Source organism: Pleuronectes platessa, chromosome 21, assembly GCF_947347685.1.
Source record: "Pleuronectes platessa chromosome 21, fPlePla1.1, whole genome shotgun sequence".
Taxonomy (NCBI): Eukaryota; Metazoa; Chordata; class Actinopteri; order Pleuronectiformes; family Pleuronectidae; genus Pleuronectes; species Pleuronectes platessa.
Window position 1 is genome coordinate 8,111,170 of NC_070646.1, and position 18,085 is coordinate 8,129,254.

The 18,085-nt window shown below is 42.0% G+C and overlaps 1 protein-coding gene across 2 annotated transcripts in view; it reads left to right on the forward strand.

The window, feature by feature from the left end:
- The window catches only part of dock1 (dedicator of cytokinesis 1), a 170,895-nt gene that overhangs the window by 50,471 nt on the left and 102,339 nt on the right, over positions 1 to 18,085 (forward strand). For both annotated transcript variants that reach the window (XM_053413680.1, XM_053413681.1), the window contains exons 24-25: positions 12,799 to 12,869; positions 17,300 to 17,406. In XM_053413680.1, the coding sequence (XP_053269655.1) occupies positions 12,799 to 12,869; positions 17,300 to 17,406 (178 nt within the window). The remainder of the gene's footprint in view (positions 1 to 12,798; positions 12,870 to 17,299; positions 17,407 to 18,085) is intronic.

An 18,085-nucleotide genomic window follows, 5' to 3' on the forward strand; every position in this document is an offset into this window, starting at 1 on the left:
CCGCTGCGTACATAGTAAATAACTGCTGCTGTGTGAATAGTAAATACATCTGCTGTGTGCATAGTAAATAAATCTGCTGTGATGTACTTTGGATGACATGCTCTCTAATTGCAGATGCATGTATCTCGTTAGATGTGAAGTCATTCAGCAGCTTATTAGATATAAATGTTAAAGTCCTGATGCTCTAGATGTCCTGCATATTCGATTTCTTCACTATTTCGCGTCTATACGCAGATTTTTCTTTTTTCTTTTCTTTACTCTCATATTCTCTCTGTGTCATAAGTAGGGGTGCACATAAAATAAAATAATTCATATTGAATAGATGATTAAAGGAATAGTTCAACATTTTGAGAAGTGTTTTGATTTGCTCTCTGGCTGAGATTTGAATGAGAAGATCAACTATGAATATGAAGCCAGAGCCGGCTACTTATGAGCGTATCTACCACCACCTTTTGTAGCTAGCTCATTAACACATTGCGTCGTGTTAATGTCATCCTTGCAAAAGTTACAGTTCTATAGGGGATAACAATATTTTGGAATAGAGCTTTGCCTTGACTATAAACCAGTTGTATGCATTAAATGAGCTTCAGTGGAGTTTGCGCTCATGTTTCTACATGTGGACGGAGACGTATCGATCTACACTTGTTTCCTGTCTTGATGCTAAACCTGCTACTGACTTTAGCTCCACACAGTAATAAGAGTATTAAGACTAGTGTTGTATCGATCTTCTCATGTAACTCTCCGTTAGAAAGCAAATAAGTGCTTGCTTTAAAGTGTAATGCTCTTGGTAAGATTTCAGCTCCGTCTGGAACCACCAAACTTTTTAGTTACAGACCAAAAACATGTCTGCAGTGGCCAAAAATCAAAGATGTGCATTATTCTGACAAATTCTAAGCTTTTCACTTATTTTGGTCAGATTTTAAACCCTTTTATTTGGACAAGTTATTTTGTTCTTCTTTACAAATAGTGACGTATAAAGTTTATCTTATTTCTTTTGTATCAATACCAGCACATGTCAGTAACAATTAATTACATTTTAAACACTATTCATGGGGATAAGCGGTATTTCTTCCAGTCCCAGCCTTTCAGATGGATTTTCCTTCCACACAATATGTATGTTTGTCCTCTGTTGATTTCTCTCTGTGTGCTTCTGTGTATGTGTTTGTGTTTTTCCTCTCTCTCCTTTCCCTCTGACCTTGACTGTCCTGTGGTCTGGGGCTCCTCTGGCTTTCTGCTCTTTAGCTGCTCCTTAAGGTATTTATTCCATCGCCTTTCCCCTCCTTCCCTTTAAGCTCCCTCTCTTCTTTCAATCATTTCCTCTATTGTTTTTTACTCCACTTTCCTTGACACCAAACTTTCTGACCGCAGATTTGAAACCAAAAGGCACAAGTATATTTGTCACTCAAATCACGCACACACCTATGCCTTTAGAGATAACATAATCGCAGGGTACACGCACCTGGACGCACCTACAGTAGATCCATGTGCACGCTCAACCATAGGTGAAGCTCAGGACTCAATTAGGAGTCAGTTGCTGTGTAATTGGGTGAGATATTAGCTTTACAGTCAGTAAATTAAAAACTGATCTTGAGGAACGGGCACGAAAGCGAGAAATCCAGGATATCTTCTTTTTTTTTCCTTTTCCCTAAGTCCGCCTTGTGAAAGCACAGTGACAGGTGCAAGCTAATGAGCAGTCCCATCATGCATCACATCTGAGTCCTGATGAACATCTGGATAGATCCACACTCCTGCAGAGAAGAGCTTTGATAAACACACCCACACAAACACATGCTTGTAGGCGACTGAGGGGCACACGCAGAGTGACACCTCACACAACACAGTCCTACACAACAGGTGGGGGGTTTGGTTGTTGCCCAGAACAGACATAACATGCTAAAATGGCCTCTTCAGTGAGTAATTAGGAGTTGGCTCATCATCAGAAAGATGCAGGTTTGTAAAACAAGAGTTAGAAAGAGTGAAACAAGGATCTTTGAAATCCTTGTTTCACTCTTTCTAACTCTGAGGCTCCGTTCATATTTGGTATTAACATCCATCCTGAGAGATCTGAATGCTTCTCCTGTAACCACTCGGGATCAAGTCTGACTTCCCTGCCTTATATGCCAATATATTGCATACATCTTTTCCATTTACAAAGACCAAATTACTTTGTTTTTATCTTGGCTGCGTTTACAGATAGGGCACATGCAAGAGAGCAGTCAGGAGGGGCTGAATGAATGTTGTGCAGCATCAATGGAGGAGAAGTATCAATGCCTGGTCACAGAGAAGTGTAAAATCTAAAGCTTTGCAGGCCACATGCGTCTCAGACCTCCAAATGTGGTTGGATCACTTCTCCACTTGCATTTGAGCTCTAGAGCCGAACTTAGCACTTGCCACTTGCTATTGGATCAGGTCTGAAGGTGTTGAGCTAAAGGAAGAAAAAAAAAATTCCAACTAGGGCTACGTTGTAGCACTTGCGGGCCCGAGCACCCGCACGTTGAAGCCTGTTGCGGTCGGTGGAGAGAGCGATCGATGACCAAGCGCACATCATCGATCGAGCATGCACTTCTCCACGTTGCATGCGTTTTGCGCTCTGCGGCAGTAGGTTTGCCAGTAGGTGGCGCCATCACTATTATTACGCACAGACATATATATCTGTTCATGTAGGCGCTCTGATGTAGGGTGAGCAATTTTGTGTCAATTGGACAATGTTAACACAACTTAATTTTCACACTGATCAGTAGGTGGCGCTATGACCCTGAACTAATATTTATATGTGGAGCTGTTCAGATCAGTATTGTGATCATAGGTCAGTAGTTTGGAGCCGGTTGGATAATGCAGAGTGGATTAACAAAGTACTTCCTGTTTCCTGGTGAATCAGTAGGTGGCGCTATGACACTGAGGAAATATTGACACATAGAGCTGTTCAGGCTTGTACTCTTATCATGTGACAGAAGTTTGGTAGTGATAGGACAATGCACAGTGGAATTATGAAAACATCGTGTCCTTTGGCGAAGGATGATCCTTCGCCAAACATCAATGTTTACATGGTTTGAGGAAATGTCACAATTCTGACCTTGATTCAATGACTTGACTGAGCTCATTTGAGCTGTATATCTTAAAGCAGCCAGGAGCAGTTCATCAAAGTATAAAACATGTCACTTCATGTTGCCACCAGGGGGCGCTGTGATTTCAAGTCATAATTTCTGTGTAGATGTCATCAAGCCGGAACTCTTGTCTTGCATGTCTACTTTAGACTTGATTGGACCATGTATGTTCGAGATACAGATGCTCGTGTTTTGATGGCGTGGAACCAAACTTTAACGCCACGCCACGGTCACACGGTCTGAAGGGGAAAAAATCCCTTAATCAGTTTTTATCTCAATCTTGTTGTGATGACACTCATCTGAATTTGAAGTTGATCTGATGAAAGCTCTACGACAAGTAAATCAAAGTAAAAATGTTGAATAGGGCCAAAATGGCCACTAAATCCAAAATGGCGGGCTTCCTGTTTAGTCTAGCATATCTATCCAAGAGACTTATTTGTTTGTTATGAAAAGACACATGCCCAAATCGATTTTTGTACATGTCGGCCAAGCGTAGTGCCGGGCTGCCCGTTAGGGGGCGCTAGTCAGTTATTTTGCCACGCCCATTCCTTAAAACCATATGAAAATCTTCAGGGGGGGGATGTTGTTGCACACATGTAGTTTGAGTGAGATAGAACCATGAACACTGAAGTTAAAGCAATTTCGTGTTTCACGGCGAGGTGATGAACTTTGATGCCACGCTATTAATATGGCGTTTGACGAAAAGTCACAGTTATCTTATGCCTTCATTATCAATGTCTTGAGACCCATTTGGTACAGTTTGACATGGTGGCGCTATGACACTGAGGAAATATTGACACATAGAGCTGTTCAGGCTTGTACTCTTATCATGTGACAGAAGTTTGGTAGTGATAGGACAATGCACAGTGGAATTATGAAAACATCGTGTCCTTTGGCGAAGGATGATCCTTCGCCAAACATCAATGTTTACATGGTTTGAGGAAATGTCACAATTCTGACCTTGATTCAATGACTTGACTGAGCTCATTTGAGCTGTATATCTTAAAGCAGCCAGGAGCAGTTCATCAAAGTATAAAACATGTCACTTCATGTTGCCACCAGGGGGCGCTGTGATTTCAAGTCATAATTTCTGTGTAGATGTCATCAAGCCGGAACTCTTGTCTTGCATGTCTACTTTAGACTTGATTGGACCATGTATGTTCGAGATACAGATGCTCGTGTTTTGATGGCGTGTAACCAAACTTTAACGCCACGCCACGGTCACACGGTCTGAAGGGGAAAAAATCCCTTAATCAGTTTTTATCTCAATCTTGTTGTGATGACACTCATCTGAATTTGAAGTTGATCTGATGAAAGCTCTACGACAAGTAAATCAAAGTAAAAATGTTGAATAGGGCCAAAATGGCCACTAAATCCAAAATGGCGGGCTTCCTGTTTAGTCTAGCATATCTATCCAAGAGACTTATTTGTTTGTTATGAAAAGACACATGCCCAAATCGATTTTTGTACATGTCGGCCAAGCGTAGTGCCGGGCTGCCCGTTAGGGGGCGCTAGTCAGTTATTTTGCCACGCCCATTCCTTAAAACCATATGAAAATCTTCAGGGGGGGGATGTTGTTGCACACATGTAGTTTGAGTGAGATAGAACCATGAACACTGAAGTTAAAGCAATTTCGTGTTTCACGGCGAGGTGATGAACTTTGATGCCACGCTATTAATATGGCGTTTGACGAAAAGTCACAGTTATCTTATGCCTTCATTATCAATGTCTTGAGACCCATTTGGTACAGTTTGACATGGTTGAGGTCAGTGGATGAGGAGGAATACATCCAAGTGTAAGACAAGCAAAAAACAAGACATTTCCTGGTGCCACCAGGGGGCGCTGTGATTTTAAGTCATTATTTCTGTGTAGATGTCATCAGGCCGGGACTCTTGTCTTACATGTCTAGTTTGGACTTGATTGGACCATGTATGTTCGAGATACAGATGCACGTGTTTTGATGGCGTGGAACCAAATTTTGACTTCACGCCACGGTCACACGAAGTGACGGAAAAAAATTCCGTTGATCATTTTTTTTCTCAATCTTGTTGTGATGACACCCGTCTAATTTTTAAGTTGATCTGATGAAAGCTCTACGACAAGTACATTAAAGTAAAAATGTGGAATTTGGCCAAAATGGCCACTAAATCCAAAATGGCGGGCTTCCTGTTGCATTTTTCATAATGCTCCAATAGACTTTTTTCTATGATTAGTCACGTTACACCAGTGTCTAGATTTTGGGGGAAATCGCTTATGTGGAAACCTAGGGGCTGGTTCCAGGGGGCGCTGTTGAGCCATTTTGCCACACCCAATTCAAATTACTCCAGAATACTAAATTGTCCGCAGACCTTGAATTTCCTGCAAAGTTTCACAACTTTTTGAGCATGTCTAGACCCTGAAAAAGCCCCCCGAAGGGAAATAATAATAAATATATATCTGTTCATGTAGGCGCTCTGATACAGCGTGAGCAATTTTGTGTCAATCGGACAATGTTAACACAACTTAATTTTCACACTGATCAGTAGGTGGCGCTCTGACCCTGAACTAATATTTATATGTGGAGCTGTTCAGATCAGTATTGTGATCATAGGTCAGTAGTTTGGAGCCGGTTGGATAATGCAGAGTGGATTAACAAAGTACTTCCTGTTTCCTGGCGAATCAGTAGGTGGCGCTATGACACTGAGGAAATATTGACACATAGAGCTGTTCAGGCTTGTACTCTTATCATGTGACAGAAGTTTGGTAGTGATAGGACAATGCACAGTGGACTTATGAAAACATCGTGTCCTTTGGCGAAGGATGATCCTTCGCCAAACATCAATGTTTACATGGTTTGAGGAAATGTCACAATTCTGACCTTGATTCAATGACTTGACTGAGCTCATTTGAGCTGTATATCTTAAAGCAGCCAGGAGCAGTTCATCAAAGTATAAAACATGTCACTTCCTGTAGCCACCAGGGGGCGCTGTAATTTCAAGTCATAATTTCTGTGTAGATGTCATCAGGATGGCACCCTTGTCTTACATGTCTAGTTTGGACTCGATTGGACAATGTATGTCCGAGATACAGAACCTCGTGTTTTGATGGCGTTTAATCAAACTCAAGACGCCACGCCACGGTCACACGGTGTGACGAAAGGTCAATCTCTTAATCACTTTTTATCTCCATCTTGTTGTGATGGCACTGATCTTAATTTGAAGTTAATCTGATGAAAGCCCTGGGACAAGTGCATCAAGTAAAAATGTGGAATATGGAAAAAAAATGGCCACTTAATCCAAAATGGCGGCCTCCCTGTTTGGTCAAGCATACCTATCCAAGATATTTTTTTGTTTGTTATGAAACGACACATGTCCCGATAGATTTGTATAAATGTCGGCCATCGTAGTGCCGGGGTTGCCCTATAGGGGGCGCTGGTCAGTTTTTTTGCCACGCCCATTTCTTAAAACCATATGAATATCTTCAGGGGGGGGCTGTTGTTACACACATGTAGTTTGAGAGAGATAGAATCATGAACACTGAAGTTACAGCAATTTCGTGTTTCACGGCGAGTTGATGAACTTTAATGCCACGCCATTCATATGGCGTTTGACGAAAAGTCACGGTAATCTTATGTCTTCATTGTCAATGTCTTGGGACCCATTTGATACAGTTTGACATGGTTGAGGTCAGTGGATGAGGAGAAATTCATCCAAGTGTAAGACAAGCAAAAAACAAGACATTTCCTGTTGCCACCAGGGGGCGCTGCGGTTTTAAGTCATCATTTATGCATAGATGTCATCAGGCGGGGACTATTGTCTTACATGTCTAGTTTGGACTTGATTGGAACATGTATGTCCGAGATACAGATGCCCGTGTTTTGATGGCGTGTAACCAATTTTTAACGCCATGCCACGGTCACACGGTGTGATAAAAAAAAAATCCCTCAATCAGTTTTTATCTCCATCTTGTTGTGATGACACTCATCTGAATTTGAAGTTGATCTGATGAAAGCCCTGGGACAAGTACGTACAAGTAAAAATGTGGGATATTGCCAAAATGGCCACTAAAAGCAAAATGGCGGACTTCCTGTTGCGTTTTTCATAATGCTCCATGAGACTTTTTTTCATGACTGGTCACGATACACCTATATCCAGATTTTGATGAAAATCCGTTATGTGGAAACCTAGGGGCTGGTTCCAGGGGGCGCTGTAGAGCCATTTTGCCACGCCCAATTCCAATTACTCCAGAATACTAAAATATCCGCAGACCTTGAATTTCCTGCAAAGTTTCATAACTTTTTGAGCATGTCTAGACCCTGAAAAAGCCCCCCAAAGGGAAATAATAATAATAATAATAATAATAATAATAATAATAAAAATCCTTACAGATTCAATAGGGCCTCTCACCATTCGGTGCTCGGGCCCTAACTAGGGCTACGTTGTAGCACTTGCGGGCCCGAGCACCCGCACGTTGAAGCCTGTTGCGGTCGGTGGAGAGAGCGATCGATGACCAAGCGCACATCATCGATCGAGCATGCACTTCTCCACGTTAAATGCGTTTTGCGCTCTGCGGCAGTAGGTTTGCCAGTAGGTGGCGCCATCACTATTATTACGCACAGACATATATATCTGTTCATGTAGGCGCTCTGATGTAGCGTGAGCAATTTTGTGTCAATTGGACAATGTTAACACAACTTAATTTTCACACTGATCAGTAGGTGGCGCTATGACCCTGAACTAATATTTATATGTGGAGCTGTTCAGAATAGTATTGTGATCATAGGTCAGTAGTTTGGAGCCGGTTGGATAATGCAGAGTGGATTAACAAAGTACTTCCTGTTTCCTGGCGAATCAGTAGGTGGCGCTATGACACTGAGGAAATATTGACACATAGAGCTGTTCAGGCTTGGACTCTGACCATGTGACAGAAGTTTTGTAGTGATAGGACAATGCACATTGGAGTTATGATAACATCGTGTCCTTTGGCGAAGGAAAATCCTTCGCCGCACATCAATGTTTACACGGTTTGAGGAAACGTCACAATTCTGACCATGATCTAATGACTTGACTGAGCTCATTTGAGCTGTATATCTTAAAGCAGCCAGGAGCAGTTCATCAAAGTATAAAACATGTCACTTCCTGTAGCCACCAGGGGGCGCTGTAATTTCAAGTCATAATTTCTGTGTAGATGTCATCAGGATGGCACCCTTGTCTTACATGTCTAGTTTGGACTCGATTGGACAATGTATGGCCGAGATACAGAACCTCGTGTTTTGATGGCGTTTAATCAAACTCAAGACGCCACGCCACGGTCACACGGTGTGACGAAAGGTCAATCTCTTAATCACTTTTTATCTCCATCTTGTTGTGATGGCACTGATCTTAATTTGAAGTTAATCTGATGAAAGCCCTGGGACAAGTGCATCAAGTAAAAATGTGGAATATGGAAAAAAAATGGCCACTTAATCCAAAATGGCGGCCTCCCTGTTTGGTCAAGCATACCTATCCAAGATATTTTTTTGTTTGTTATGAAACGACACATGTCCCGATAGATTTGTATAAATGTCGGCCATCGTAGTGCCGGGGTTGCCCTATAGGGGGCGCTGGTCAGTTTTTTTGCCACGCCCATTTCTTAAAACCATATGAATATCTTCAGGGGGGGGCTGTTGTTACACACATGTAGTTTGAGAGAGATAGAATCATGAACACTGAAGTTACAGCAATTTCGTGTTTCACGGCGAGTTGATGAACTTTAATGCCACGCCATTCATATGGCGTTTGACGAAAAGTCACGGTAATCTTATGTCTTCATTGTCAATGTCTTGGGACCCATTTGATACAGTTTGACATGGTTGAGGTCAGTGGATGAGGAGAAATTCATCCAAGTGTAAGACAAGCAAAAAACAAGACATTTCCTGTTGCCACCAGGGGGCGCTGCGGTTTTAAGTCATCATTTATGCATAGATGTCATCAGGCGGGGACTATTGTCTTACATGTCTAGTTTGGACTTGATTGGAACATGTATGTCCGAGATACAGATGCCCGTGTTTTGATGGCGTGTAACCAATTTTTAACGCCATGCCACGGTCACACGGTGTGATAAAAAAAAAATCCCTCAATCATTTTTTATCTCCATCTTGTTGTGATGACACTCATCTGAATTTGAAGTTGATCTGATGAAAGCCCTGGGACAAGTACGTAAAAGTAAAAATGTGGGATATTGCCAAAATGGCCACTAAAAGCAAAATGGCGGACTTCCTGTTGCGTTTTTCATAATGCTCCATGAGACTTTTTTTCATGACTGGTCACGATACACCTATATCCAGATTTTGATGAAAATCCGTTATGTGGAAACCTAGGGGCTGGTTCCAGGGGGCGCTGTAGAGACATTTTGCCACGCCCAATTCCAATTACTCCAGAATACTAAAATATCCGCAGACCTTGAATTTCCTGCAAAGTTTCATAACTTTTTGAGCATGTCTAGACCCTGAAAAAGCCCCCCAAAGGGAAATAATAATAACTAGGGCTACGTTGTAGCACTTGCGGGCCCGAGCACCCGCACGTTGAAGCCTGTTGCGGTCGGTGGAGAGAGCGATCGATGACCAAGCGCACATCATCGATCGAGCATGCACTTCTCCACGTTAAATGGGTTTGCGCTCTGCGGCAGTAGGTTTGCCAGTAGGTGGCGCCATCACTATTATTACGCACAGACATATATATCTGTTCATGTAGGCGCTCTGATGTAGCGTGAGCAATTTTGTGTCAATTGGACAATGTTTCCGCAACTTAATTTTCACACTGATCAATAGGTGGCGCTATGATCCTGAACTAATATTCATATATGGAGCTGTTCTATTCAGGATTGTGATCATAGGTCAGTAGTTTGGAGCCGGTTGGATCATGCAGAGTGGATTAACAAAGTACTTCCTGTTTCCTGGCGAATCAGTAGGTGGCGCTATGACACTGAGGAAATATTGACACATAGAGCTGTTCAGGCTTGGACTCTGACCATGTGACAGAAGTTTTGTAGTGATAGGACAATGCACAGTGGAGTTATGATAACATCGTGTCCTTTGGCGAAGGAAAATCCTTCGCCGCACATCAATGTTTACACGGTTTGAGGAAACGTCACAATTCTGACCATGATCTAATGACTTGACTGATCTGATTTGAGCTGTATATTGTAAATCAGCCAGGAGCAGTTCATCAAAGTATAAAACATGTCACTTCCTGTAGCCACCAGGGGGCGCTGTAATTTCAAGTCATAATTTCTGTGTAGATGTCATCAGGATGGCACCCTTGTCTTACATGTCTAGTTTGGACTCGATTGGACAATGTATGTCCGAGATACAGAACCTCGTGTTTTGATGGCGTTTAATCAAACTCAAGACGCCACGCCACGGTCACACGGTGTGACGAAAGGTCAATCTCTTAATCACTTTTTATCTCCATCTTGTTGTGATGGCACTGATCTTAATTTGAAGTTAATCTGATGAAAGCCCTGGGACAAGTGCATCAAGTAAAAATGTGGAATATGGAAAAAAAATGGCCACTTAATCCAAAATGGCGGCCTCCCTGTTTGGTCAAGCATACCTATCCAAGATATTTTTTTGTTTGTTATGAAACGACACATGTCCCGATAGATTTGTATAAATGTCGGCCATCGTAGTGCCGGGGTTGCCCTATAGGGGGCGCTGGTCAGTTTTTTTGCCACGCCCATTTCTTAAAACCATATGAATATCTTCAGGGGGGGGCTGTTGTTACACACATGTAGTTTGAGAGAGATAGAATCATGAACACTGAAGTTACAGCAATTTCGTGTTTCACGGCGAGTTGATGAACTTTAATGCCACGCCATTCATATGGCGTTTGACGAAAAGTCACGGTAATCTTATGTCTTCATTGTCAATGTCTTGGGACCCATTTGATACAGTTTGACATGGTTGAGGTCAGTGGATGAGGAGAAATTCATCCAAGTGTAAGACAAGCAAAAAACAAGACATTTCCTGTTGCCACCAGGGGGCGCTGCGGTTTTAAGTCATCATTTATGCATAGATGTCATCAGGCGGGGACTATTGTCTTACATGTCTAGTTTGGACTTGATTGGAACATGTATGTCCGAGATACAGATGCCCGTGTTTTGATGGCGTGTAACCAATTTTTAACGCCATGCCACGGTCACACGGTGTGATAAAAAAAAAATCCCTCAATCATTTTTTATCTCCATCTTGTTGTGATGACACTCATCTGAATTTGAAGTTGATCTGATGAAAGCCCTGGGACAAGTACGTAAAAGTAAAAATGTGGGATATTGCCAAAATGGCCACTAAAAGCAAAATGGCGGACTTCCTGTTGCGTTTTTCATAATGCTCCATGAGACTTTTTTTCATGACTGGTCACGATACACCTATATCCAGATTTTGATGAAAATCCGTTATGTGGAAACCTAGGGGCTGGTTCCAGGGGGCGCTGTAGAGCCATTTTGCCACGCCCAATTCCAATTACTCCAGAATACTAAAATATCCGCAGACCTTGAATTTCCTGCAAAGTTTCATAACTTTTTGAGCATGTCTAGACCCTGAAAAAGCCCCCCAAAGGGAAATAATAATAATAATAATAATAATAATAATAATAATAATAAAAATCCTTACAGATTCAATAGGGCCTCTCACCATTCGGTGCTCGGGCCCTAATAATAATAATAAAAATCCTTACAGATTCAATAGGGCCTCTCACCATTCGGTGCTCGGGCCCTAATAATAAAAATCCTTACAATTTCAATAGGGCCTCTCACCTTTCGGTGCTCGGGCCCTAATAAACTGAGAGCAGATTAAAGCATCTTATCTGAAGGTCACAAAAAGATCCAAGTAAAGATCCAAATTCAATATCTGCTGCTGCATGTGGAGGGTTTTCATTTATTGAGTCCTGCCCACCCTCATTTCAAGCACCGCTAATTACCCGTCACATAATTCCACAAATAATTAACAGTGGATTTGTAGCAGGTGACGTCCGGCGCTCAGGCTGTACGGCTAATCAACCTCAGTGAGACCCGACTGTCACCGCTGCTAATTTGCACAGATGCTGTATAAACACCTCCAACCCGCCTCGGCCGGCGTTTAGCGGCAGTCGGAGAGGGAAGTGTCGGCTCGGTTAATCATTCCCATTATTAATGGTTGGCTCTGTAATCAGCCGCCGGGTGCAGGCACTTGATGACTTTATTATAGTATCGATGAGTATGTAGATCCGATCTGGCTGTGTCTATCAAGGTATCATTAGGGGAGGTCTTCCTTTTTGTCCCAGCTTATTTATTAGGACTTTCAACACCATTTCCTGCCCTCAAGTCGACTGAATGAAATCAATTAAGACGTGCACATGGGAGGAGACTCCAGGAGTGGAGCTGTAGTGTCTGGTTTGTGGCTAATCTGTAAGTGATTGCTTATTTATGATGATTTTAATTGTACATACTGCTGATTAAAAGCATTTATTCTCTGTTGCAGCTGTTTTATTACTACCATGAATTACTTAAATAATAATATAAGCTTAATGAGGCTACGCGACTCATTTACACTTCACGGCTCACAGAGCAGCAGCACTCAATTCTCACCTTCCATTACATAATAAGAGATCAAGTACCCTGCTAAATGTCAATCAATGAATGAATTAATTAGAGATGAATGTAATCATGTGGTGCTTCCTTTTGTTCTTCTTCTTTAAAGGGGGCTGCGCTCAAATACGTTCCCACGATTGTCAATGACGTCAAGCTGGTCTTCGATCCCAAGGAACTGAGGTAATGTCACATGACCCGCAGCATATTCACGTGTTTCAACGTCATTACACGTACAATGAAATATTCTGTAAACAGATATAATCTGAGGGAAAGTGTAAATGGACTGTATTAATAGTTTTTTTTAATCTATCTAATATAATTATTGTTTTCAAGGTTCGAAATTCTGTGTTCAAGTCTGACCTGTGTAGTCAAATAGATAAATCACATGCATGTGGACGGTGGCATCTTGTGCTGGTTGGTTGAATCCTAAAGGTTCCGCTGCTGCAGACCAATGTGGTTATTTAAGCAAAACATTTCCATTATGACATCAAAGATATATTTAGATCATAGACCCTTGGTGGACATGAAATATCTCTTCCACCCAGCAGGAGTGGGTCACTCAATAGTTTGAGTGTGAAAATGATAGATCTGCCACGACCTTGCAGACACCAGATCTAAACCAAGCTGAACATATGTGGGAGACTTTAACCGAGGTGTCAGACAGGTCTCTCCAGTAGAAATTCTGTGACTCGTAGAATGAATGTCAAGGTGCAGTGAAGCTGTTCTGGCCCGACACCTTAATACCCCATGGAGCTATCACCGGTCTGTGTGTGTTTCTGTGAGTTTCTTTAAAACCACAGCAGATAATTTATGCAAATGCAGAGGAAAGAAATAATTTGGGCATCTGCTTGGATTTCGTTTGAACTTGAATGTCACTTAGTAGAGACCAAACCTTTGCCATGTCCCAACTGTCCTCTTATATTCTGCCCCAAATCCATCATGATAGTGTTGACATAAGTGTAACACTGAGGAAGATTAATATAAACTCCTCATCTATAAATCCCTTCATGCCCTGGTCCCTCAGTGCCCGTCTGAACTCCTCCATCCGGATCGTCCCCCCCCTCCCTCTGGACTCTCTCTCGGCAATGCCTGCCCCATCCAAAACACTCTAGTTCACAGTACTTTCTTTATCCCTGGCTAGCCTTTTCACTTTTTAACTGTCCTTGGTTTGTGTTATTTTTATTCTCCTTTCCTGATTCTATAAAGCGGCCATGGATACCTTGAAAGGCGCTAAGAATATATTTATTTTAAGTTTTTTTTTAGAATTATTGTTGTTGGTATTTTCTCAGCTACACATAGTCACAGGTTTCTAGCCCCATTTGTTATCATACCACATTTAAATCAGCTAGATCTGTATGTTTATTTGAATCTGCACCTATATGTGCAACATTTTTCTTAATCAAGATTTTAAATAAAGCCCTGTCTCGCTTGGCTTTTTAAATGTTAACCTAAAGTAATTGGGTTATTTCTTGGCCCACGCTTCCACTAAGTAATGTGAAGATCAGTTCAGTAATTTTTACATAATCCTGCAGCAAACAAACAGACAGGGGTCAGAACGTAACCTTTTTAGCGGAGAATCTGATGGAACATTTAGCCTCGGTTAACACTCTAGCTTTGTTTATTTATTTTTCTGTCTCTCTACATCAAGATGATTTTATTCGGTAACTCAACGTTCCCTCGCTGCACTGTGACGGGGCAGGTTGTACTTAAGTGTCCATTTCAGTCAATACCGTTTCTACCGTGAATGTCATCTGCTACAGCTTTAATGCTTGTTCAAATAAACGACTCCTGAAGCATCACATGCTGATGTCAACTGGCACTAAATTATATATGAATGATAACAAAAAGGATCATAAAACTTCATCTGTCCTTCATCTGAATTACTTCTTCTCTTTTTTTAACATATTGAAATTAATGGTCCCTAAATTTGACATTTATAACTTTGGCCCAAAATTACAGTTTCATATATTTTTTTGGCGGCTGTGTTCCAAAACTAATTTTGCAGATGAGAGAGGATATTGCATTTTTTGACAAATGGTTCACGGCCATGCCCTTCATCCTCACTTTTAAGTCTTTAATCTATTATGTTAAATGACAGAGCTCAGACTAAATTGAATGGCCTCATTCATGGAGATTTATATAAAAAATATGTGAGGAAAGCTTGCCTGACACACTTGTCAGCTCCAAACACGACTTAAAACAAACATTTTAGCTTCTTTAAATCTGCAGTTCTTGATAAATATCTTAAAACCGTATACCATCATCCAACACTGAGATAAGATGTTGCCAGAAGCGGTCCACTTTTGCTCAATTACACTTCAAAAGGGGAAGCCCTGAATATTTTATCATCAAAAAACACTCGGGTCTATTTTTATCGACACAACCACTAAGTGATAAGTGTAGGTATTGGGTATTAGACTTTAAAATCGTCTCATATGCACGCGCTCAGCAGGGAGCACCTTCCATTTGCTCACGTCCTGGCCCTGGGCCGCTGCAAATTTCACAGCAGATTTCTGGCCACACAAGTTTCTGCCTCTGGCCTCGACTCCCCCGATATCACAGGAGTGGGCGGAGGGTGGATCTTCGGTCTGAGGTTTTAAGAGCGCCTTCCAAACCCAATCCATTCCATCTACCATGCACAATTTCTCTGTTCAGCTCTGACAGCTCCCTTGACAGATTATCTTTCCCACTTTCCCTCTCAATTAAATTTACCATTTGCAGAGTAAATTTTTCTCGGGAGTGGGACACAGAGAAACTTTTGACTCTCTTGGATGTTAAAGAATGATTCACTGATGACCTCCCTGTGCCCCCTCCCAGTGCTGTGCAGCCAAAGGAACAACATTCTATCCAGCTCTAAGAAGTGGTGCAGTAAAACACCAGATCTGGCACATTTTTGGACAATTATCAAGGGACATTAATTAAGCCTGTCCTTGTTGTCAGTTCCAGTAAAGATAACAATAAATCTTTGTTTGTTTTGAAGGTAGTATTTCCAGTAACGATGAAGTGAGACAAGATAACCAGCACTGCACTTTCCCGTCCCCCCTGTAGTTTGAGTGGTACCAACACAAAAGCAGCCTTTTGTTTTAGCTTTAAGTCTAAAACCTGTGGTTCTCATGAAGCGTTCACTTAGTTGTAAGTAACGGGTCTGCCCGAGCGAAGGTTGTATCAGCTGTTTTGTGTTGTTAGGACAAACCTGCCTGAGTGGCTGAGCTGGAGGCCAATAAATTGAAGTGTTTTGTGAGTGGGATTGTTTCATCCGATGCCAGAACCTTCTCTCCGCTTCTTCTCCTCGAGCCTCAGCTTGCCAACGTAATGCTGACCCGGCCTTTTTTTGATTTCTGGTTTTTCTGAACGTCACGTCTGAAAGGAAATGAGTGATCACTTTGGAAAAAAAGGGAAGTGGAGCAATGGGCCTCTGTGTGCAATGTTGTAGAGAATGAACAAGCCTTCAGATCAGTAGCTTTTTGAAACACTGCCGCAACATTAAAGTCTACTGAAGCCATCGGAGGTGAAGGTCACACACACCCACACACTGTTTTCACTGATTAGACTCTTCTCAGGACTGTGGGGGCGGACACACTGAGCTAGATTGACTTTCCTCTCACTTGACTTCTTCTGTTTTATTGAACCATTAGGAAAATTCAAGGTTTTAGATTTGAAAGTGTATGAAGTAAGGATGAGGGTTAGAGCATAGTAGAGTTGTATGTTCACCTGATGCAGCTTCATTATTATATAACATAATCAGCCAGTGTTTGGGGTGGATGTCATGGATTCAATTTTTTGTTAAGAGACTTATAGTTTGATTAAAATAATAAGAGTAATATCTTAAACAGAATATTTGAAAGCATGAACGTGATTTTAAAGTGTAAGCCTTTAACTTAGGTTTTAATTTAAATGGGATTCAGACATTGAACCATGAGATTAATCTTACTTCCATATTTTACACTTTTAAAATGGCTTTTCAATCCTTAGTCTTAATGCTCTGATATCTGATGGTACTCCATCCTTTATTCAAGCATTGGATTTTTTTTCCAGAGCTTTCAGCCACATGTCATGGCCTCCATGAGAAGATTAAGTACTCAGTCGTCATGAATCATCTCATTGACCGCTGAGCAGACTCAATCTGTCCCTGAAGGGCATGAGCTGAGGCTGAAAGCGACCAAACACTGACAAAGTGATGTCGCAGGGAGAGTAAAATTTAATATTAAATATGACAACAGGATTGTATTTTATATCTATTACATTCTCTGGAATAAAATGCCAGAAATAGCTAGACGGATCAAATGGATAAGAAATGTGTTTTAGGCAGAAGAGTATTTACAGTTTAAATACATGAGAAATAAACCGTACTTCATCAATCAGGTATCAATCATTGTTTCTTGACATTGTTAGAGGCAGCAAAATCAATCTCTGCTGCCATCGGAGTTCATCATCCTCGAACTCTTCCTATGGGTCAGTTGCCAAATCTCTCGCCAGAATATCTGAGAAGTACAAGTGGGTTTGCGGAGCCTTTTAATAAAATTTTGGATGATTGCTCGTGTTCGGACACAGTCAACTAATCCGAGAGGTCTGATGAGTTTGTCTCTTTGTTGTCGTCCCTCTCTCCACAGCAAGCTTTTCACAGAGTTCATCCTCAAGGTTCCTCTGGGTCGCCTGGTGAAGCAGAAGCTTGAGTGTCTGATCGACATTGTTCACAGTGATCTCTTCGCTCATCACGGTGAGAACAAACACACACACACACACACACACACACACACACACACACACACACACACACACACACACACACACACACACACACACACACACACACACACACACACACACACACACACACACACACACACACACACACACACACACACACACAGAACACGCTGCTCTTTGCCGCATGCACCTTCACTCACAGTGAATATAGGCAATCACACAGGCCACCTGCCTCCCTGTGGCAGCCCGGTGTGAGCCCACAGTAAAGGTCACTTGTGAGGTGCTATGGAAATCCCTCTTGTTATCTAAGAGAGTTAAGCATCCCCGCTGAAAAAATCACCTGGTCCTGTCTGTCAAAGCATATCAGTATTCCCATCTACCCAGTCTAAGCCCTTTCTTTCTCACCTGTTTTACAATTTATTCCCTTTTCCATTGCCATGTATGAATTTCTATTCTCCTTTCCCTTCCCTCAGCTCCACTGTCATGCACATTCACACCAAGGTCAGTTTGCAGGGCAGGAATGTAGACATAGTTAATGAGAGCCTGTACCTCCGGTTCCTGCAGCCAAGCTCGCCCGCGGCAAACTGCAGACAAGTCCCTGCCGCGGTGATGGTCCAGGACCGAGCACTTTGCCAGAGGCAGCGGTGCTCCGAGGCCGTGTGAGGTCAGATTCAGAGACAAACAGACCC